Raw genomic sequence first — 23,966 nt, forward strand, 5'->3', positions numbered from 1 at the left:
ATCATAGAAGTAATTGATCAAAATAATTTAATTTTTAAGTTACAGCAGTTAGTGTATATTAAATATTTTAATACTATAATTTTTAAGTTATGCTTATCTAATCTCAACATCAAATAGGATCTTTGATTAATTATTTTTAAAAGCGACTTTTAAAAGTTAGCTTTTAATTTATTACTTTAAAATTTTCTTTAAAAAAATGCATATATGAAGAAGGAATATTTTAGGAATATCCTAAATAAGTACATTGAATAATGCGATTCTATCAAATTTTCTCTTTGGATTTTAGGATTGATCTCCCATTCCTGCTCTTTCAAAATACTCTTGGTTATTTTAGATTTTAGAATCAGAGAGCCATCAATTGAAATGCAAGCATTGTTTCTCAACAACATTATAATCATAGTATAAATGAAATAATTTTCTTCTTGTTCGCATTCTTAAGATCCGATTTAATATGTAGATATCATAATTGTTAAGGTTTAGTTACTGTAGACAGAACAACTAAAACGAAAATTAATAATGTATAATAAATAACATATTTAAATAATAATTTAAAAAAAAGTTAAAATATTGTAAATTTTTCTTACCTTCCAAGCCGTAATAAATGTTAGTAAATATTTTAATGTTGTATCTTAAAAGTTACTGCAATTTAACCTTAATATTAAATAGATCTAAATTTTGTTGAATTATCATTTACATTAGCTGAAACGCTAAATATTCATTTCGTCACATCGATAATTTTCCGACTCATACAGTAAATCTCATACGAGTTCTTCTCACGACTAGATTCAGTTTACATCAATGAGAATCTGAAAAATCTAGTTACATTATTTATTTGAGAAAATTGCCTCCACGAAAGGAAGAAGTTGATCCTCACATGATTCCTACCTAAATCTACAGCATTTTATTCAATTAACGCTACTAAAGTTCGGTCACTAACTAACAAATATGTTTGAAATCACACGGACCAGGTTCATATAACGAAAAATTCAAGACGTCTAGGTGAAATTAGACCTTTGAGATAATCCGCCGGTGTAAGGCAACACTGTGAAAACACAAGCAACAAAAATATTTAAAAACGGGAAAAAAATTCATCAATTTCATATGATTTAAAATGATACATTTTACATTCCATCATAAAAAAAAACTGTGCACCAACTTTTTAACTGTTAACTCTCAAAATTTCCAATAAGAATGTGTATTTTTATCTTTTCTTCTAAGCTTGTTAAAGTAAGAGACCAAAATCAAAACCATAAAAACTTGACGGATTAATCACTGAAGGTTCAATGCCAAGAAACCTGCAAATGCCAAAAAAAAACAAAGTGAAGACAAAGGAAATTCCTGTTAGCACTCATGCAAGAAAAACCAACTCACAATGGAATAAAGGACTTACATCTATCACTCACACCATCACAAAAAATTCTCAATGTCAATTTCCATGAAGGAGCATGGATCAGAAATGTCGAAATTGTTCAAAACCTGAAAGACCATATTAAACAGACAAAAATAAGTTGATAGCTAACCAAAATCTTGAATTCAAATGGAATGAGTCCCACTTCAATTAGCATCAAATTAGAATTTGGGGGAAAAAGGCAAAAAAATGATCCAATCAAATTAGTGCAGCGACAGCTGAACTTGGGAGTATATAACCAGCATCCAATCACAGATCAGCAAAAATAAAATAATCAGTATCAATATAACATGAAAATCAGCACATAGAAGACTGTAGTAAAAGTGATCATAGATATGAATTAATTATTATACAGCAAGATTAATCCACATATGATATATTTTTGAGGGATTGTTCGAAAGATGACATTACCTCAGGGTGCACAATCCCAAAAGTGCCAACATGCTTCCCCTTGTGAGTAATGCTGGCTTGTCTACCCAAAAGAAACTCAGGCTCCTTCATCAATACAGCAAGTACATCAATATCAGAAACAGGTCAAAGGATTGCACAAAGAAATGGCAGCATAAAAAAATACACTTACATCTGAACGTTGTATGTAGTACCCTGTATCATCACCAACTGGAACAAAAGGTGTCCCTATGACCTCCATTATTCTGTCCACTAGGCAATGAATCAGCTGCAGATAATTATAATAAAGATGTCCAATCATTTTATTAGCTAATGATAAAATATTCCATAGACATGCTGATCATTTTAGGCAAGAAAGCATCACTAAAAACTAATAGTGTTATAATACTTTTGATTAATAAATAGAATAACAACATTAAAGATCTACAATAGAAGAATTAATCTTTATGCATTACCATAGTTTTAAGTCAATTAACAATTATTTAACTCACACGTAAAATTTTTAGTGAGCACAGTGAGGTATATTACCTCAAACCCAGAATTGGCACCACAGTAAAGGGCTGCTAGTCGGCGACGGCATGATGCACCAACATCCTTCTTCTCATCCAACAGTACTACATCACCCACTTCATAAATCTAGAACAAAAATATAAATATCAGGAAAAAATTCCTCTAGCAAAACAATGAATTGAAACCCAGGTATCATGACAGAGACACACAAACATATGTATGCATTAATGCATCAGAAAAGATATCTTTGCATGTTTGAGTATAAGAAAGCAAAGGAAGAGATTTGTACGACCTATGCATCCCCTTTTAGCAACAAAATTTCCCCGGTGTATCAATCCGGCTTTTGTTTAATTCAAATTGCAACAATCAAAGTTCCATCACACAATAAAAGCTAGCAAACGTATCTTACTCCATCTAACGAGCAGAAATCACATCGACACTCAACATGACAGATTGCCACGAGAAAAATGCCAAAGTTACCTTTATTGGCTTTGGATGGTCTTTGTTGTGTCCAATGGTTTTCAAAATACCAGGCATCAAGGTCGTTCTAACAACCTGTGACAACAGATGAAGCAATAAGTACAAAGAGACAAAGAAAAACTAGTTCATGACATTCTTCAAGAGAAGCACATCAGAAAGGATAATCTAAACAGGGATGGGGTTTTGAGATTGGGAGCTATAGCTGATTTTAGCCTTGTATAGTGGCGATTGGATTCTTTTGTATATCACAAACAGTCTTAGCCTTTTGTTTTCTTAGCGGACAGCAGGTCTACTCTCTGTTTTAAATCTTTATAATTAATACATACTGAGTTTCTTATCAGAAAAAGAAAGGAAAATCCAAAAGGAATAGGAGAAAGACAAATGAGTACAATAAATTAAACATGCAGAAAATAGACTACTGGTTTCTAATACACAACAAGACTATTTCAACTCTAGCAGTTTAAGTGACCATAAACCTTTTTCATTTTTCAATGAATTCGCTTAACTTTGAATGTCCCACACAACTGTGAAAGTTCCACGATATTTCAAAACAGAGCTCAGATGACAATTTTTTATATTTTTGACAACAGCAAGTGCATATGAGTGTTTGTGTGCACGTGCACATGTACATATGAACAGAGCACAGCATAATATAAAAACCTCAAAATCAGATGTACGAGGATTTCCAACGACAGCAGTTGATTTGTCAGTTTGACGATTAAGCATGGTTGAAATCTCTTTGCTAGAGCATAAAATCCATGTCAAGACCTCCGTGAATCCATTCATTGCAATCTGAAAGGAAATACCATGGAAATTATGCAATGAAGAAAAAAATAAAAGTATCAAGAAGGTGCAGCCTTTTTATTAACTGAAGCACTCTCATTTCTGTACCTCCAACCTCATAAGGTCACTAAACTCGTTTAAGGCCAATGGTTTCACAGATGCAGGCTTTCTCTTAGGAATGTTGTTGTACCCATAAGCAATTGCAACATCCTAAAAAGGAAAATATGCCTTTAGATATACCAACTAGCTCAGAGAACTTCGGAGATGCATTGAATAGCTGTGTCTATCAGTATCAATACCTCCATAACATCACATGGGTGCAGAACATCACTTCTCGTTGGAGGAACAAGTACATTTATATTCCATTGATTATCAGCTGATGCAGATCGCTCTGCATGCAATTGCATTCTGTTCAATAAACTAGTAACCTGAGGGATAGGAAAAGATGATATCATTTCTGCAGGATGTATTACGTTCAAAATTACTTGAATGGAGCAGAAACAAAGAGGAATGTTTAATACTTCATGGAACAATAAAATGGAAAGGAATGATGAAAACGGGAATAAAAATTACCTCTTCTGCCTCCAAAGAGACTCCAATTGTATGATTAATATATGACAAAGAAACTTCCATATTGTAGGCTGACAGATCAGGATAAACATATGACCTCCCATCAGCATAGACCACTTCAACTGGTTCCACTTGGTATTTTCTCTTGCAATACTCAGAAAAAATTGTTACCTAAAAGACAGGAAAATCAATCTGCCATCAACTGCCAATCGCTGAGAAATTCATAGTAGGCAAAAGCAACTCTTACCATTGTGTTTAAAACAATCTTGGCCTTTGTCAAATCAGTGGCAGTACATTCAATGAACACGTTCTTTGTCTTTAGGGTGATTGCAGAATGGGCCCCATTAATAATTGGTGGTAATGACAGAACAGTCCTATCAGAGGCAGAAAGGTAATAAGCACTTTCCAAAACATAGAAAACTCATGGCAGTTAAAAAAAAAGGATAAAACCTATGAAATTTAGGGAAAACATAAAATCTAATTTAAGACATCAGGGAAAAGAGACACCGTTAATCATAACTTATGCTAAGATATACTAATTAGAAGCAAGAGTATAAACTCAAAATTTAGAAGTAACAAATTTTACATTGATAAATAAAAAGAGAAAATAAATGAAAGGATCAACAGTTGTCACAGAATGCTTTAGTTAATAGGACAAATGAACATGGTAATGATAATCACATCAGCATTTTTCAAGTAGCATCGTACCTATTCTGATCATATAAGACAGGGTACAGAGGAGAATTCTCAATTATGTGCAAATACTTTTTCAGTTTCAAATCTGACTGCAAAATATAGCCATAGAAGAACACATATAAAGGTCAGGCATATAGCTATACTGAAAGATTCCAATGGTGTGCAGCAAAAAAGAAGTCTTAATTATGACTCACTTTGTAAAACTCCATAAGCTCATCGGCTGTGAAGTCCCTTGTCTACATAACAGAACAGTACAAATAATCAATTATGGCAGAACATTACATGTAAACTGTAAGGGCAAAAATAGATTTCATGAAAGAACTCCCACGGCAGATTCAAAATTACCTGCTTCAGTGGCACAAAATTTATATGTGATGGTGGCAAAGCCTGGAGACAAAGAGGCAAATCAGTCTTAATCATTATGTGTCCATTCATTTTTTTTTTAAAATTATTCCCTTGAGCAAATAAGAGGCTTCAAAAAAAAAAAAAAAGATCTCACTAATATCAATCATTAATCCAACATCAGACTTGTCCAAAAAACCAAATACAAAAGAGATATTTATTTTCAGTTCAGTTTAATAGAAAGAACAAGTATTGCAGAGGCCCACCTCATACGTGAAAGGGCCTTGTAACGTGTCCAAGTCATGAGTACCAATTGCAACAAGGGTTCTTCGCCTAAAACAAGATGCATGCATAGATATTAGTTAAAAGAACCGAAATTACTTAAAGAATCATTTGAATAAGGAAAGAAACGAGGAAATGAGGTCCAACAAATCATTATCAAACCAATATCAATCAATACAGAGTATAGCGACATTTATCATTACAAATAAAGAGATATGAAACAATAACAAATAACAAAGAATGATGAAAAACCTTGGAACAAGCAGTGGCATATAAATGATAGATCAAAAAGCTCAAGCATGGTTTCTATTTTGAGGCTGGCATATCTACAGCCCCAAAGTGAAGCACATTGTAACAACTGCTCCGACAAGTGTACACAAACAGATATATAGAAAAGCAAGGACTAGCCACAAATAGAGAGCAAAATAATAAGCCACATATATTACCGGCAAATGTTCTGATGAAGCTTATCTTGAAGATCAATGAAGCTGTTATAACTAGCTTCATCAAAACTGATGTCTCTTAAAACAGCACAAAAGACATATGGACGAATTGAAGATGTCTGCAAGGAGCAAATATGAGTGACATCACTGTGTGAAACAAACATAAGAGTATTCAAAATTAAATAACCAATTAACTAGTACCTCAGGCTTCACATGCATTTGAAGCATGGAGTCTTTGCTGACATCTGAGAGTGTGTACTTAGGTATCTCCTGCTGCTTGTTGAAAACACGAAGAGCTTGAGCAATCCCTTCGAGGCAAAGCAAATCATATCTGCACAAAAGGAATAGAGAGAATTCATAAGTTATAGCTCCCTAAACGACAGCACATTTTGATTTCTTCTAACTATACATTGAATTTAAAGAATACCTGTTGGCTGGAACTTCAATTTTGTAAATAACTTCTTCATCATTTTCGTCTCCTTCTTCATCTAAGTGCTTCTCTTTTCTAATGATCGCTTTTTCAGTTGTCTAATTAATAATTACGAGTAAGTTTTACAAAATGTTATATACTGATACAGCAAGCAGCTAAAAAGATAAATAGATTCAGCAACACATACCACATCGTCGAGCTCGATTCCGAAGCAGAAGCACAGATCCTCAAACTCTTCTTTTGCTACAAAAAAGATATGTGAAAATTGAAGAGTCAGTGGAGTTTGGATACATTGTCTATTTTGATGATCGAAGTTGGATTAGGGGTTAAACGAAAGCTCACTGTAGGATTTCCCTAAGGCGGCGAATAGACGATCCCTGCCCACGCTCACTGTAGGCATGGTAGCGTCTCTCTTTCTTTGTCTCTCTTCAACGATGGGCAACAAGAAGCGTATTTGTAAAAACCCTATCGATTTGATTGGATGCTGAATCCGACAACAACTTGGCGTCGCATGTATGACGAGAACTACAAATTGGCGGATCCGGGTTGGCTCCTGAACCAACTCACCATTAACCCGTAATTTTTTTCTTTTGTTTTTATTATGGAAAAATAAAGCCTCTTTACATCAAAGCAATAAATTGGTTTTCTGAAAAAAAAAAAAAAACGATGAGCCCATTTGATTTTGTTATCATTTTTACAAATTTAAATCTAATATTTGGCATGAATAAAATGGGTTCTTTTTTTTTTCAATTATTTTTTGTTTGGCACTTGATGGAGAGGGTTCAAATTTCTCTAAAGAGAGTTTATTATTATGTAAAGTTGAGCTCACGCACACACATATTTACATATATGTTAAGCAAGGCAAGAGTTCGGGCAGAGCCCAAGTATGGCAATTTTCGAATGTGGTCCAAACATATATTTTTATCATATGGGCTGGATTTAAAAATCTTTATTTTATATTTTATAATATTACCTATTTTTAATGTATTTTATAATTTCTAAATTTTATTTTAATGAAATTGGGCTTGAAAATATGATAAGAACTCCCTTCTCAATTGCTTATACCCGAGGACTCTTATTAATCGTAGAGTGCTTAGAATAAAATATGATCCTATCCCAACAGTCAAACTCCGTCCTGACTTGGATTACCTGCCTCTAAAGCTAGAAGTATGAACTTTCAATATATATGTAGTAGATTAATTAAATAAATATAATTATTTAAAATAATATATATTTTATATTTTTTTATTTATAAAATATAGATTTCGAGCTAGTCCTTGGGCTTATCAAGGAAAGCTTAGGTCTAGCCCTTCCTGACTCGCATCCATTTTATGTCTGAGTTAGATGGATATTTTTGATATCCCTAATTGTATATTTCAAATTTTCATTAGGCTTTAGTTGTATTGAAATTTAACTATATATTGTATATCGGGTAAGTCTTTTCACACCCTCAAAAATCATTATAAAATGTATTTTTAATTAAAATTACCTAAATAACCAAAGACAAATTAATTCTTTTCTTATTTTACGTGGAAACTTAATTTAGCACTTAAAAATATATGTCATGTCATGCACATTTCACAAACATTTATAAACACGTCATCTATGTGATGAAGTCGCGTATCAAATTTTAGATATATTTTTATTTATTCATTTACTTTTAAAAATATCTTATAATTAATTAAATAATTATGTATTTTAATATTCTCTACAATAGTTTAATTAGTCGAGTCCAAACATTTATTTTTAAAAGCACAAATCAATACAAAATTAAATTCAGTCAATTCACTCCAATCTATCGAACCAAAAGGCCCTTACAACATATTTGTCATGTATGCGGTATTTATGGCAAGTATCATGTGGTGGAAATAAAATGACAAAATAAAAACCACTTTGACAAATAATAGTGTGTAATAATGTCGCATCTAGGGCTAGATTAATTATGATACTAGTTTTTATACATTCATTGTCATACAAATTTTGTACCCTAAATTAATGTAAGCAATCAAATTTTATTAGCATTTGAGAATGAAAATCATAACCTCAGTTAGCAATATATAAACTATAAAAATAAATCATTTTAAAAGTCGTTTGAGATTGCTTTTTAGAGACTCAAAAGTGAATTTAAAAAATTAAAATCTAATTTTGATATTTAGTAAATTTTCTTAAAATTCACTTATGGTAAAATCATCTCATCCTACAACATATTTTAAAAAGAAAGGACGGAGTAGCTTTTCAAAGTCTGATTTTAGGAATCAATTTTATATTCAATACAATTCTGTGTATATTATAAAAATTTAAAATTATCATTGTTAATCAATAAATAAAATCATTAACTTTAAAGAGATTATTTTATTATTATCAATTATATCGAGATAACAAAATAAAAAATAAAATTAATAATACAAAGGGTATGCCTATTTGAACCCATTAATTTTCTCTCCACATGTTATTTTTAATGAATAATTTTATAATTTAAATAAATTTTGAAAAAAATTACTTAATTAACCCTTTCTTCCTTTTCTCTTCTCACATTCAGAAATTCTCATCAATTCATTCATATATTTTCTTTTAACTACAAATAATTGACATCACAAACTAAGAGTGAATATCAACAAAATTTTATCAGTTATGAAAGTTAATAAATATTAAAAAATTAATTTTTACGAAACATGAAAGCTAATGAATATCAGGAAAAAATTTCTTATATGTATGTAACATAAAATACTAAGAAAGGCAAAAAAAAAAGTTCAAAAGAGAGTGAAATTGAGTGCTCAGTATGCAGAATGTGAGGATTGAGAGAGAATAAGCAATTGTGAGATAGAGAGTGGAGGAGATTTGTAATAGCTTTGAGATTTTTAAATTTTGAATTTTAATAATCAATTTATTTTTTAAAATGGGCGTTGAGAGAAATTTGGTAGGTTCAAATGAGAGAAATTTGGTAGGTTCAAATGAGAGAAATTTGGTAGGGTTAAATAACCCCATCCTAATTTAAAAAAAAAAATATTTTAGTTATCAATTATTATATATGCACAATAAAAATATTTTATATGTATATTTAAAAATGTGAAAATAAATTTTATTCAACATTATAATCATCCAGTTATTTATATTATTTCAGTAGTTTAATAATACGCTTTTAAACCACAAATGTTATTAAATGTTGAACTGATTCTCTTCACAGCTAATAATTTATACAGTACAATTAACAACAATTATTTTAAAAATAATAACATTACCAAACTAGCCCTTAGTTATTGTTAGACAATTCATTTATTTAATTTGAGGTTAAAAGGAAATAATATTTGAACCATAATATATTCCATGTCCTAGTAAAAGCCTGAGTCATCATCGTGAATGAGGAAAAATAACAGCGACGTAAGAGATAAGAGGAGTCATGTGGACTATTTGGCGTTTACATTTAAAGGTATTATTGAATCCAGCCCGTTTGTACACATAATCCATGACTCTAACGTTACCCATAAACTATGCTTACTTCCAAGACAACAATCTTTTAAAATATAGGGTCATTTCGAATTGCTAATCTGAAAGTTAAGTTAATTTGGCCTAAACACGTGTTCATCGAGTTGACTTTAGGTTTCTTGGCGTTTGATTAAAGTAATGTTTTAAATTCAAAATTATAAATCTCGCTTTAATTAGATTCAATAGTTTTAGGTTTTATCTACATTAGTATTACAATCCAAGTGATATTGTCTCATGTTCAAAATTTATAAATGTATAATCAATCAATTTTTTTATCCTTTGTTTTACATTAGGTTCTTAAATTATGAATTACCCAATTAAGATATCATTTTTCAAAAAAAAATTCAAAATCTTACAAAATAATTAAGTAATCAAATCAAACCAAGAATTCAATTAGTATATGGTGTTCGCGGATCGGATTTTACGGATTAGACATCAATCCATATTCGATCCATAATTTTGCGGATTATAATTTTTCAATCCAATCCAATCCACGGATTGATTAAACTCAATCCAAATCCAAATCCAATCCATACATCTGCGGATCGGATGCAGATTTAACTCAATCTATATCCAATTCATACGTCTGCGGATCGGATGCAGATTTAACTTAATCTATGTCCAATCCACCATTTTGCGCATTAGTTTCCGAATTTAAAATTTTTAGTTCTCCATAAAAATAATTTTACTACCAATTAAATTTAAAATTGAATAAATTTTAAACAAATTAATTGTTTAAATAAAACTAAAATATTAGTTTAAAGTTTCAAAATATAACACACTAAGATTAATTGTTCAAATAAAGTTACAATAATACATTAATATAACACCGAAATTAATTGTTCAAATAAAGCCACAATTAATTGAAATGGCGAAGTTTCTGAAACCAAACACAATCTGATCCTTCACCAATGTTGTTGCACTTGTTGAAAAGTAGTGATTATGGAGCCGTCAACGATGGGAACTAGGAGAAGTACGGGTGACGATCTTGAAGGTTGTGATAGTACAATTGTTTGGCTGGAACCAATGATTGTGAAGTGGCTCGATGGACTCAAGGAAGAAGATGGCTTGCTCTTGCTGGAATCACGCGGCCGACGTCCTTTAAATCGATGTCGAGAGCGTATCGAACCAGTATTGGGTGTTGCTAGTGCATGTGACGGTGAAGAAGCTTAGGGTTTTTTGTTTGCAAATTGTTGGTGACTTGGCGTTATGTTACTTTGCTTTTGCTAATGCGTGTGACTTTACTTTTATTTTATTTTACAGTTTTTACAAGTTATATTTGTATATTTGATTATTTAATTATTTTTTATATACTATTATTATTGGGTAATGGGTAAGATATGTTATAATGCTTATGTAACTATGTAATGTCACACTTATAATATTCTTTAATTAAATTTATAATAATTTTTTAACTATATATATATATATATATATATATATATATATATATATATATATATATATTTTACGGATTCACGGATTTTTACGGATTTACAAAAGTAAATCCATATCCAATCCATCGACTACGGATTTTTAAATTTTTAATCCATATCCAATCCACGGATCCATAGATCGGATTTACGCGGATCAGATTTTCACGGATCAGACGAATTTTCATGGATCAGATTAGATTATGAACACCCTTATAATATGGTGTATGCTACGTATTACATACATCAAAAAGAAAGAAATTTAAATGATCACTTATCAAAAATTTAATTTTATCCATCTCTTTTATGAAACATATGAATTACCCAACTATTTTGAATCATAAACAACATATTTGTAACTAGAATATGAAACAAGACTTATAATACTGAAACATAAACTTAGTAACAAAAATATCGTAATATTAGGTTTAAAATACAAGTTATTAAGAATGTTGTCGCAACTTTCTCCTGCATCCTAAAATACCAACATGGCACTATAGCCATTGATTCAAAGTGCATTTGGATTTACCCAAAAAACTATCTTGCATCATTAGGCCTTTCCCACAAAATGCATTAAGTTGTTAAAAAGAAAAAAATGCTTACATGAGATAGAGATTAAAAGAGAGAGCCTCACATTAAATGCCCTCCCCTTAGCAAGTGGACATAATTCCTCCAACTTTAGAGGGGCAACACATATAGTTCCATGATTTCCAATTTGATGATAAGCACAAGACCACATATATCCCATTTATCAGAACAAATTTGAGAAAAAAAAAATGATTAACAATTTAGCAATGCATAAAATTATATAAAAAAAATAACATCCAAATTTTATTTTAGAGATATAATTATTATACTCTCTTTATTTCTCTCGCTCGCTCCCGCGATTGCAGGTGCTTTTGCATTCCTCTCTCTCTCTCTCTTCTTCTTTCTTTAGTTCATGCAATTAAGATTTCGATTCGATCTGAAACTCTATACCTTTTTCGAATTTCGACTCTTTCTGATTCGGCTTCTAGGGTTTGGTTTTCTTGCGGCGTGATTGGATCGTTTTCTCTTGTCTTGTTTTGGCGATTGGCGAATCGTCGATTAGGGTTTCGAGGTTCTCAGATCTGAATACGGTGACGGTTTCGTTGTTGATTTGCGAAGATGTTTTGGCGTATGGCGGGATTGTCCACTGCGTCTCCAGTGAGTTTTTTTTTTTTTTGCTGTTTCACTTTTTGAATCTTGATCTGTATAGGCATTTGGTTCTGTTTATGCATATACGGGAGAACATCATTTGCATATTGGATTTCATTAGTTTAATCGGATAATAGGATTGCATTTTATGCTATCTGTTATTTTCTCTTTGATGTTTAGTTGCTGAGGAAATTGAGGATATTTGAATGAATTATGCACATTTGCAATATTCAAAGAAGCATAGAACTGAAGATTTTGTGGATTAGTGTAACCTACTCTCATTTTGAATTGAAAGACTCCTTAGGTTTAGGTTTCGTTATAGAATAAATTTACATTTGACTTATTGGATGTGATTCTAGAAGCCATTATTCTAGCGTTCTAGCAGTCTGAGAAATAAACGCTGCTAGCTTTAAGTTGAGAGGGCAAAATAGGATTCTGTGAAATGATTTATTGGATTACAGTAGGAGATAGGAAGAAATATAATGAATTGTGATATGATTGGAGATATAGGAGTGGTGGGATGTTCTTTGTTTCCTATTAAAAAAAAAAAAAAAGAGTCATGGGATGTATGCTATTTGACTTTACTGATAGTGTTTTCCTGGTATTCTTTTAAGTTGCTTTTATCTATTCTACAATCAGAATGCTGAAATGCAAATCTTCTTGGTATGATAATAGTACACTATATATCTTGCATTGTCTTTAATGACGGCTTGTAAACCTTTGTATCTTTATAAAGGGAGGTCTACAGAGTCAAAATTGTATAGGCCACTGATGAAGGAGGAATTGAAATCTGAGGTGGTTTTAGGATTAATAATTGTGACTGCTGAGCATTCGATCATCATTTTTGCTTGATTTTGCTTCCGTGACGAGCATCTATTAATTTTTGTTGTACTTCCGTGTATTTTTTCCCATTAATTAGATTAAGAAATTAGTAAGATATATGAGCTAGGTCTTGCTTGCTATTTCTTAATCCATTTCCTTAAGCCTTTTGAGTCTGAGAACATTATTAGCCTCTGTATTTCAGTAGAACAATGAAGGGAGGAGATATGTTGTTGCCTTGAGGTTTGACTTTTGTGTTGTCTAATTCGAACTTAATCCATTTATTAGATTAAGAAATTAGTAAGATGTATGAGCTAGGTCTTGCTTGCTATTTCTTAATCCATTTCCTTAAGCCTTTTGAGTCTGAGAACATTATTAGCCTCTGTATTTCAGTAGAACAATGAAGGGAGGAGATATGTTGTTGCCTTGAGGTTTGACTTCTGTGTTGTCTAATTCGAACTTAATTTAGGACTGTTTGTTGTTAGAATTCTTCCTAAAAGAAATTAAATTAGCAATATCTTTTCTTCTTTGAAAATCCTTGTTCTTGCAAAATAGATGTTCTAATACAATTATAGTATCTTGCTACATTATTATGGCTTCTTAAATTGTTGGTTTTATTGTATAATTTGACAATTTAAATGTACCATTTCCTATTCACTTATGAGCCATAAAAGACTGTTTCCTGTCTTTGTCTCATTAAGTTGGAAGCAGTTGTGATGTACTTACAAGTTCAGTTGTTGTTCTTCAACCTCTGGATGGCAGAGGATGATTTGAACACTCACCATTGGATTGTCAATGTCATCTTCATCACTTTTCTATTTTTCTGTCTTGACAATTTGACAAATATATGGACATAAGATAAGTTTGAACATTTTTTTTTTGTGTTTTTATTTCATCTAATTGCAGGTGGAGACAATTTTGGATAAGGAAAATTTTACGTTGGAGGAGCTTCTTGACGAGGATGATATAATTCAAGAATGCAAAGCTTTGAACGGTCGTCTTATCAATTTGTAATTCCTGATTTCTAGAAAACTTTTTTTTTTTAAAGATCTTCTTAATATATGTTTAGTTTTTGGACATTTTACTCTTGATGATTCTTTAGTTTATTGCCTGCACTTCTCAGCAGTTTTTATCTTTTATTTTATTGGCTAAGGTGATAATTGTGTTCAGTGGATATTTGCTTCAGCCTACAGATTCCTCTTCTAGATTATATCCTTCATTAGTTGATCCTTATTTCTGTCTTTCAGTTTACGAGAAAGGGCTCAGGTTGAACAACTTATTCAATATATTGTGGTTGAAGCTCCTGAGGATGCGGAGAAGAGGAGAACTTTCAAGTAGGTTTGATGGATGAACTTGTAAATCTTGTTTCCACATTTTCTGGTATTCCAGGTTGGATTACTGTTGATATTGCTTTTTTTGTTGTTCAAATAGGTTTCCTTTTGTTGCATGTGAGATTTTTACTTGTGAAGTTGATATTATCCTTAAGACGCTGGTAGAGGATGAAGAGGTAAAAAGTCTGTGTTGTGTCACTTTATTTTATTTTTTAAAGCTTAAGTGACTGAACTGTCTGGTAATTTGTTGTTTTCTTGTCAGTTGATGAATTTGTTGTTTTCCTTTTTGGAACCAAAAGACTCCCATAGCACGTTGTTGGCTGGGTACTTCAGCAAGGTATATCATATTGAACTCTTAAGATAATAGCATCTCAAGTGAAAGTAAATGTAATTCTTATACATTTCGTTTCAGGTTATCTGTGTATTAAGTTATAATCCTATTTGTCTCATGTTGCCTTAATTTCTTTTTCCTAGGTTGTTATTTGCCTATTATTGCGGAAGACAGTTCCTTTAATGCATTATATTAAAGTAAGTTAAGGTTTCCAATTTATTTGATTTTATATCTCTTTCTGCTTAATTTGTGAATTGTGAAATATCTGTGTACAAACAACATGGTATAAAGTCCTTCTGATGCATATCAATGAAATATACCTTTAAAGGATGCAGATTTAACTTTTATAATTCACTCATTTTTGCACTCTGTAGAGTTTAGCAAATACTTTTTTTGTTCTTTTTTTTTTCTCGTTCTAGGTGGTGATCTATCTTTGTTCTCTCTTTAATTTGATTGACTAGTTAGAGTGTTCCATTCCAAAACCCTGTTAATTGCTGTAGCTGCATGCCCCTCACCTCTTTTTGTTATAAAAGAGTGTGATGGAGGGCAATGGAATATCGCAGTCTGCAAAATAAAGCTACTATCGATCCTCTCTGCCTGAGTTTTGCGGTCTTTGAGTTCAGCAATCATGAGAAATGTGGGATTGCAGTAGTTCTGGATGTGTCCCGATTATTTGATGACAAATTCATATTGAATTGGTTTCCTTTGGTTGAAGGTTGAAATCCTTGTTTTTTTTTTCCAGCTAAAGAATAAGAAATGTAAAGCTAGGAACTGAAGCAAGTTGTTAGCATTGTGATCTTTATCTGAACTGAAACTCAACAATTCCGATAAGATGAGTTAGTGAAAAATGCGTTCTTGTTTAGATATGAGAATATGACTACTGGCTGTTGCTTATTTAGGGATATTCGTCCTATGTGAAGTTAGAATTACTTTTACTTTGGGAGGTTGGACCAGGTGTATTGGGAATATGTTGCACTGATGGTGGTCTTTTTATCTGAATATGAATTAGTAGTGTTGCATACATTTAAGAGATACAAAGTTGCCTTTGATTGCCATCAGATTGTAATATTTCTAATCTTTTGGGCAATCTTAATGTTTATGTTTCGAGGGTATTGCAATAATACAAATTAGGAAAGAGCTTGTTTGTTTTTGTTTTGATTTTCTTTTTCCCCTAGGTAAGTTGTAAGAAATTTGGGGCTGAGTTTATGGATGGTGTATTTTAAGAATACCATTGAATTGTCTGTTTGAGTACATTACTTGAACGGTCCATACCAATTGATCTGAAATGCGTTTCTGTCAAGTTTTTGTACTTTCAATAATGATGGCAAATGCTTTTTCTCTTCATTTGGCTGGAGATACTGATCACTGCACTTTATGCTTCATATATGGTATAAAGCTGTTTCTTGCCTTCAATGAGTTGGCACATTTTTGTTCCATTCTGATGTGTAGAGAGCTGATCTGCTGTTTTTGCACTGTAATTTCAGGCTCATCAAGAAATTATGGCACGATTAGTTGACTTGATTGGTATTACGTCCATCATGGAGGTTGGTTGTCTTTCATCTTTGTTTGTTGCTTCTGGTATATAAACTTTTTGCTAAAGGTTATTCATTGTTACTTTTAGTGACAGCTGTCTTAAGTTTGTAGTGTATAACATTTGAATGCCATTTCTTGCCAAAAAGGTTTTAATACGTCTTATTGGTGCTGATGAGCACATGTACACAAACTTTACTGAATCAATGCAATGGATAGAGGATACAAATGTGCTGGAGATGATTGTGGACAAGTTCAGCTCTTCAGTAAGATCCTTTAAATGTTTTTAGTAATTCAGTCATTCATTATTTTATTGGTTATTTTGATTATTTATGGTCATGAATTGTCAAATTTATTGGATGGCTGGAGAGAAACTCTGCAGTCTTAATTTCCTTCCTTCACGCTTTCTTTCTTATGGAAGGATTCATGCGTATTTATGTTTCTGATGATACAGCTCTTTTACAATGGGAGTTATCACTCCCTTATTTATTTATATTGTTGTAATACATTTATGTTTGCATGGTCCTCATATTGGAGACTTTTGGAAATATTCAACATTAGATATATGATATCACAATTCAAAGAATATCTAGATGATATTCAATGTTTATTGCCTTTGATAGTATCCTTCCTTCTGCTAGCATATGTAAAAGTTTACATGCTATTTGCATAATCTGGCCTATTTGGTTATCACACTGTGAGCGAATGTTCATATAATCTATGTATATATTTCTTTTTCAGGATTCTCCAGAGGTGCATGCAAATGCAGCTGAAACACTGTGTTCTATAACACGATCTGCCCCCCCGGCTCTTGCTGCTAAAATTTCTAGCCCAAAGTATTCTTTCTTTTTTCTTCTGTGGTTGCTTGCTTAACTGCTTTTATTATGTCTTACATCCTTGATATTTATTATTTACTATTTGCTTTTTCTTGTGCTTTCATGCAGTTTTATAGGGAGGTTATTTCGTCATGCCTTGGAAAATTCTCGCCCGAAATCTGTTCTGGTTAACTCATTGTCTATCTGCATATCTTTGTTAGACCCTAAGAGGCTAACATTGGGAACATATTACATGTTCAACCGCCAGCTGACTCATGGGTCCACAGTTGCTGTCAATCCCGAGACAGTTGAGGGAATGCTAGGTAGACTAGGTAAGGTTGAACTCTGTTAAACAGTTTCACAGTTGTTGTCCCGATCATATATGAGGGATGCTCCTTTTGCAAGAAGGATATTGCATGATATATTTTAAGAAATGTTTGTATGGCTTGCAATTGATGTGATGCTGTTGACAGATTGATGTTTGTTTTCTTAATTTCTTTCTTTTTCTTTTTCTTTTTTTCTGAATAAATATCTATGAGCAGGATGGTCCTAACCTAGCATCTTTTCTGATTGTTAAATATATTATGTTAATGTGTTTTGGACTTGGACTGGTTATATATTTGAATATTTTGAGATAATTAACAAGTTCTGGGGCCAACTTTCACATCTGCAGGTGATTTGCTAAAACTTCTGGATGTGTCGTCTGAGGAGAGTTCTTTATTAACTACATACGGCAAGTTACAGCCACCCCTCGGAAAACATCGCCTGAAGGTAATTTTCAAAAGACTCTTCTAGTGCTAAGTGTCCTGTGAGGATTTATATATTTATTTTTTCTCCTAGTATGACCGATTATCGTAATTTTGTTATTGAAAATGTGCTCAAATAGGCAAACCAGTTATGTCACCAATGAAATATTTTCGACTGTATGCTGATAAGTAATTTGCTTCTCGGTACTGACTATTGCTTGAATTTGGATGTTTTCAGATTGTCGAGTTCATTTCAGTGTTATTGACAGTTGGTAGTGAAGCAGCTGAGAAGGAATTAATTCGTCATGGAGCAGTGAGAAGGATATTGGATTTGTTCTTTGAGTAAGTTCAGATTTTAAGGTCTAAACTTTAGAACTCTGCTGTTCAATCAGGGTTGTTCGGACCCAGGGCTCATTGTTTGGTTTAATTGTGAGTGTAGGTACCCGTACAATAATTTTTTGCATCATCATGTCGAGAATATTATCTTATCATGTTTGGAGTGCAAAAATGCACCCCTTATTGAACACCTTCTTCATGAATGCAATCTGGTTGGGAAAATACTTGAGGCTGAAAAGAACTTCACCTTGAAAGATTCAAATAAGGTAATTGCCCACTCATCTTTAAGTTACTATCATTTAATTATTGGATTGTTTCTTAGTATGCTTTTTGTTTTTCTTTGTATTTTTACTTTTATCTTTCCTATCATGTACTTGTACTTTTATGCTGTATACTTTGGATACCCTGATCAGAATTAGTTTATTCCATTCTTCCACAGCCAACAGTCCCTGCTGAGGGTAGATCGCCGCCCAGGATTGGAAATATTGGACACTTAACACGTATATCTAACAAACTTATTCAGCTTGGAAATAACAACAGTGAAATTCACGCATATTTGCAGGTTATTACTGAATCTTGAGTATTCTTCTTATTAGTTACAGTGAGTGGCAAGATTGCTTATTCTTGAAATGATTTCTTGCTTGTGGGTTGTCAAAGTCAGGAGTTAGTACTGTCCCTCTGCTCTGCTCTGCTCTTTAAGCTTGCTTAAAGTGATAGCAAAACCTTGTAGAGTTCCCAAATATTGTTGACAGTTGTTTCCAAATGTGAATTTTGCTTCCACAGGAGAACAGTGAATGGAATGATTGGCAAATAAATGTTCTATCAAAGCGTAACACACTGGAAAACATATATCAGTGGGCTTGTGGGTAGGTTCCTTATTTTCATGCAATGTTCTGTTGCTCTCACATCATAGTAATGCAGACCAACTGTCATCATTTCTGCTTTTATCAAGCTGAAGTATATATAGCTGTTTTAAAGTTTATGCTTCGTATTTTGGATTATTTCAACATACAAATTTAATGATTGCTGTCTTCAGATATTTTGTATATTACCAGCCATCACGTGCTTGGATCTATGTTTGGAATTTTCATTGTGTTGTTTGATTATGATTAAAATGGAATCATCTGATGCTCTACTATAGTATTGTGTTTCAGTGATGCTTTAATGTCTCAGTATTCAAACTCTGTTTCAGGATATGCTTTGGCTTGTTGCTTCATGTTACTTAAGTTGGCTTTGGAATATTGTCTGTGGGTTTTGTTATGGACTATTTATATTATCTGATCCTCATAATCAGGAGGGTCAAATAGATGTGGATCATTTTAATGTGTTATTACCCCAGCTTAATGGTGATATGATACATTAGGCTGCCTGATCTATCTGATGTTCTCTTTTGTGCATCCTGGGAAATTGTTGCTTGGTGAAGCAATGATTATTTATTAGATCTAAAATCTGTTATTATATAACTGTTAAACTGTGTAATTCATGCATTTTTGGATGATTTATGCATATTACTTGTTATTAACAATTTTGACCTGTAAGGTTTTGGAAGCTGCTGGTGGCTTTTTTTTTTTTTTTTTGAGTTTAGTAATTGTGACTTGATGTTATGTGTGAATATATATTCATCATTTTATTTGTTGTGGCAGGAGACCAACGGCTCTACATGACCGAGGTAGAGATAGCGACGATGATGATTACCAAAATAGAGATTATGATGTTGCAGCACTGGCAAATAACTTGAGTCAGGCCTTCCGATATGGCATTTACAGCAATGATGACGTTGATGAGGTGCCTTTTAAGTTTTCTCAAAAAATTCCGTCCAATTGATTACTTTCTTTTTTTGGGGGGGGGGGGGTCAATTGTATGCTACTATCCCTTTTTTTTTTTTAAATTTTTTTTCCAAATTGAAAAATCCTATATTAAGATTGAATTTCCAACTTAGAGCTCCACAAGCGTTGTAATCCCAACTTGAAAACTTTGAATTGGAACGTCAAACATAAAACTTGAAATTTAATCTGTTCAGTAGTAAATCCCTTAATGTGCTAGGTGTATCTGTGCTTCCCTGCCAGCTGTGATGTTATTTTTATTTTCTGGTTCTTAATAAAACATTATAGCATTGGCTAATATACAATTTGATTCATACGGATTTTTCTACTGTCAAGGTCACTTCATTTTCTTTTGTTTATTTTACTTTTTTGCTAACTTGCATAATTCTTTCTGCAATGTTTGGGAATATCCCATTTCATTAAGCCACTTTGTCAACCTGGCAGTAGTTATTAATTGCTTGCTTATGGTTTTCAGGCACAAGGCTCACTTGAACGAGATGATGAGGTACGTCTTGTATATATATTTTATGCTTAATTTTTCAATCTTGAAGGGACTAACTTGCTAGAAATTGGAGCAGGGCACTACCTGTTCCTTTCTCTTAACTAAACCAATCTCCTTACCTCAAATAATGTTTTATTGGTCCTTACTTCATTATCTTTTCTTATTTTTATTATTATTTTTTTGTTTTGATAAAGACACTACGAATATATGTATTGCCAAATAATGGACAAAATGCATACTAGTAGTGGACCATGTATCCATCAAAAATCAATCAAAGCTATGCAAAACAGTATCAATCCCCAAAAGTCTGAATTAACCCAAAAGAGACTGCCTAACCTTATACAAAAATGAGCAGAATACACTCTAAATACTTAAAACTGCCATCCTATTAAGATGAATGAAGAAAAATGAATTGTCCTGGAAATCCTGTCACTGACACCCAAAGCGAAGGTAAGGTGGACTCTATCCTGGAAGCTATCATAAGTTCATAACTGTCCCCTCTTGACTCTTTGAAAATTCTACTGTTTTTTTTTTCATTCCAAATCAACCAGCTGAAACTGCACTTCTCCAAAGAGTCTTAGCTTTTCTCCTTTTCTCAATCCCTTTCCCAAAAGCATCAATGCTCTCCATTAACAAAGCTTCACAAGAACATGGAATAGCCCAAGATAAATTTGCTTCTTTGCATAATTTTCCCAACAGTCTAGGAGCAACCTCACAATGAAGAAACAAATGATTAGTATTCTCGTCACTTCTACTCATCACAGATCATGAAGGCGAGAGGCACATGGATACTTGAGCTAAAGCCCAAAGAAAGAATCGAATTTTGGGTGGGGGTTTCGGGGGTGGGGGGTTGGGGGTGTTGTGTGGGTGTGTGGGGGTTAGGATCTTCTAGCTTTCCATATCGCCCTGAATGCTTTGAACTCTTCCATTGAATCATCATCAATTAGCCATCCAAATATAAGCAAATATTTTCAGTCTCATATTTAGTGCAGAAAGAACACTGTGTAAGAGGATGTTTGTGTATGGATGGAACTAAGAGCTTAGGGAGAAGAGGTAGGACTAGACAAACAAGCCAGCCATTCGCCCTATGTAAACTAGAGTATGGAAGTGGAACCCAATCCAGTCTGCTCTGCTCTCATCCAGAAAGCTCTCTAACATTAACTAGTACTAAACTCTCTTTAGCCTATCTGTCCTCTTTGCTACCTCTCAACAGTAAACTAGTCGCTTAGCTTTCTAACAAAGCAAGTAGCTAGCGTATCTCTTCCCTCTTTGAGCCAACCGTTCACTTCCTCTAACGAGTGAGGAAACTTAATGTCGGCAACATGTGAAAGTCAGTATGGATCTTCTTATTCAGGAATGTATCTAAGATGAGTCACAATGTAGCTAGATGAATCCAGAACGGGGGTGGTGGTTTTTTAGGATATGGCAGAAGTTTGGTGGATACCATATTATTGTTTGAGCAGTAGTTTTTCTTTTAAGACCTATTGGCGCATCAGCGTCATTAGATATTTGGTAGATCTACAAGAAGTGTATATTTATTCTTTATTTAAAAAGTTTACAATTAAAAACTTGTTGCGAAAGGAAAAAGAGGATATTTGTTAACTTACCTTTTATGTTTTCTGAACCCATAAATGCACAACTTCTGCTGTGCTACTTTTCTTTTTTTCTACTTTTTTTTTTTTAACTTCTACTTGCTTATTTGTGAGAAAGGGCAAATTTTTGTGAATATGAGAAGTTTCTTATGGAGAAAATTGGCAGGATGTCTACTTTGATGATGAATCTGCTGAAGTTGTTATTTCTTCTCTGCGTCTGGGAGATGATCAAGAAAGGTAGGTCGAAAGCTTTATCTGACCTTCCTTTCAGCTAAAATGTTTATTTGTGTTAATGAAGGTTTTTTTTATTTGTATTTCAGTGGATCGCTTTTTACAAATTCGAATTGGTTTGCTTTTGAGGATGACCGTGTTTCCCATGAGCGTGCTGCTGGATCACTGGCTTCTCCATCACCTAATACTGAGGAGACTGGTGTTACTAATGGTGGAGGTCATGATCAGGTTACTGTCGGTGAAGATGATTTGGACGATACTGCAACATCTGCTGCAGTACCAGTATCAAAGTCGGAAGATTCTGATGTTGGGAAGCTGCCTAATGATTCTGTGGAAACTGGATCGTGTACAACTGAGAAACCGCCTACGTGGGTTGAATGGCGGGAGAGTCCGGATTCCAGTAATCCATTGAGTGCTGATGAACCTGTTAGTATTCCGAATGGTGAGCTGCAAGATCAGGGTGGTAATGGTGATGTAAATGTTCCTGAGCCTTCTCCCTCATCCTCCAACACAGAAGATGCTAACATAACTACTACGGGTGAACTATCTAAATCAATAGATGAAAACCCCAGTTCGAAACCTTCCGAGCCATCAGAATCAGGCAGTCCTTCCGAGCCAGCAGAATCAGGCACTCCTTCCGAGCCAGCAGAATCAGGCACTCCTTCTGAGCCAGCAGAATCAGGCACTCCTTCTAATCCATCAGAATCAGGCAGTCCTTCCGAGCCTTCAGAATCAGTCGATGGGAATCATCCAAGTTCAGACCCTGCTGCTACTGAGGTAGTGAAGACAGTTGCAAAAGCTGAAGGCACTCCTGAAGTGACCAAGGATGACAAAGATGTGGTCAACGAAGCAGAAAACTGATGTAAATTCGCCAGAATCAGTTAATTGGGCTAACTCAATGCTTCACTCTATGGATAAGGTATGAGGATGAATATCAAGAGAGACTTGGTGACTGCTTTTAGAGCCTTTTGTACATGTTACTTTGGCTCCTTGTTCTTGAAGTAGGCCTGATGATTCTTTTCTCCCATCCATGGGAAATTTTGAGTTCCTAGTGCCGCCAACATTGAAGTGAAAGGGGGAAGAGCAGGTTCTGATTTGCAAACTTTTCTAGCAACTATTACAACATTTAATCGATTACTTAGCTTCTAGGTTCTCTAGCTAGGTGATTCAAAAAATGAAAGTGTCACGCACGTGGAGTTTCAACAATAATCTGTTTATATTTATATGATTTTTCTCATCCATAAGTGTGTTGTATAGGGAATGATTTTACCATCTTTAATCGCCTTTTCCTTTTGACGGTCTAATTGATCACAGTCTCATTTTATGGTTAAGAATGCTCTGATGATGATGGTGGCTGGCGGGAGCTCATTCTACCTCAAAATTGGAACTGGAATCTTTGTATCATTACTAAAAATAAAATTAAAGTACACCGCGTTTCCATTTCAATCAGGGTGCATGTGAAGGTT

At 33.3% G+C, this 23,966-nt stretch overlaps 2 protein-coding genes across 5 annotated transcripts; one reads left to right on the top strand and one right to left on the bottom strand.

The window, feature by feature from the left end:
- Positions 1-1,079: 1,079 nt before the first annotated feature.
- LOC18052209 (phenylalanine--tRNA ligase beta subunit, cytoplasmic) lies at positions 1,080-6,937 on the bottom strand. Of its 2 annotated transcripts, none has more exons than XM_024191565.1 (20): positions 6,695-6,937; positions 6,540-6,595; positions 6,350-6,450; positions 6,124-6,253; positions 5,926-6,041; positions 5,464-5,530; positions 5,201-5,242; positions 5,050-5,091; positions 4,868-4,944; positions 4,407-4,533; positions 4,163-4,330; positions 3,889-4,017; positions 3,698-3,799; positions 3,467-3,598; positions 2,807-2,881; positions 2,345-2,452; positions 1,989-2,084; positions 1,820-1,903; positions 1,404-1,476; positions 1,080-1,295 (listed from the first exon to the last, which is right to left on the bottom strand). In XM_024191565.1, exons 1-19 carry the CDS (start codon positions 6,750-6,752, stop codon positions 1,408-1,410), a joined length of 1,779 nt encoding a protein of 592 aa, XP_024047333.1. In that variant the 5' UTR covers positions 6,753-6,937; the 3' UTR covers positions 1,080-1,295; positions 1,404-1,407. The 2 variants fall into 2 exon arrangements, with proteins under 2 accessions (XP_024047333.1, XP_006448919.1); XM_006448856.2 differs by having other exon boundaries at positions 1,391-1,476.
- A 4,952-nt stretch (positions 6,938-11,889) lies between these two features.
- Positions 11,890-23,804, top strand: LOC18052210 (serine/threonine-protein phosphatase 6 regulatory subunit 3). 3 transcript variants are annotated; one of them, XM_024191535.1, is made up of 20 exons: positions 11,890-12,161; positions 12,285-12,453; positions 14,170-14,273; positions 14,511-14,597; positions 14,695-14,770; positions 14,857-14,931; positions 15,069-15,122; positions 16,410-16,469; positions 16,605-16,721; positions 17,197-17,291; positions 17,400-17,602; positions 17,944-18,041; positions 18,255-18,358; positions 18,456-18,618; positions 18,792-18,914; positions 19,136-19,218; positions 19,996-20,137; positions 20,651-20,680; positions 22,436-22,506; positions 22,590-23,804. In XM_024191535.1, the coding sequence occupies exons 2-20, from the start codon at positions 12,415-12,417 to the stop codon at positions 23,359-23,361; spliced, it is 2,496 nt and encodes an 831-aa protein (XP_024047303.1). In that variant the 5' UTR covers positions 11,890-12,161; positions 12,285-12,414; the 3' UTR covers positions 23,362-23,804. The 3 variants fall into 3 exon arrangements, with proteins under 3 accessions (XP_024047303.1, XP_006448922.1, XP_024047304.1); XM_006448859.2 differs by lacking the exon at positions 11,890-12,161 and having other exon boundaries at positions 12,168-12,453; XM_024191536.1 differs by lacking the exons at positions 11,890-12,161; positions 15,069-15,122 and having other exon boundaries at positions 12,168-12,453.
- Positions 23,805-23,966: the final 162 nt, after the last annotated feature.

The sequence above is a fragment of the Citrus clementina genome, unplaced genomic scaffold (genome assembly GCF_000493195.1).
Source record: "Citrus clementina cultivar Clemenules unplaced genomic scaffold, Citrus_clementina_v1.0 scaffold_2, whole genome shotgun sequence".
Classification (NCBI taxonomy): Eukaryota; Viridiplantae; Streptophyta; class Magnoliopsida; order Sapindales; family Rutaceae; genus Citrus; species Citrus x clementina.

What these genes read in the sequence shown, in the direction of transcription:
- LOC18052210 (XM_024191535.1), top strand. Translation starts at nt 12,415, where the DNA reads ATGTTTTGGCGTATGGCGGGATTGTCCACTGCGTCTCCA. An exon ending in CTTTAATGCATTATATTAAA is followed by an intron (nt 15,123 to 16,409) that starts GTAAGTTAAGGT and finishes CTGTAATTTCAG; the next exon opens with GCTCATCAAGAAATTATGGC. An exon ending in ATATATCAGTGGGCTTGTGG is followed by an intron (nt 19,219 to 19,995) that starts GTAGGTTCCTTA and finishes TTGTTGTGGCAG; the next exon opens with GAGACCAACGGCTCTACATG.
- LOC18052209 (XM_024191565.1), bottom strand. Translation starts at nt 6,752, where the DNA reads ATGCCTACAGTGAGCGTGGGCAGGGATCGTCTATTCGCCGCCTTAGGG. An exon ending in GTCTTATATGATCAGAATAG is followed by an intron (nt 4,534 to 4,867) that starts GTACGATGCTAC and finishes TGCCTCTGATAG; the next exon opens with GACTGTTCTGTCATTACCAC. An exon ending in TCTCTTTGGAGGCAGAAGAG is followed by an intron (nt 4,018 to 4,162) that starts GTAATTTTTATT and finishes CCTATCCCTCAG; the next exon opens with GTTACTAGTTTATTGAACAG.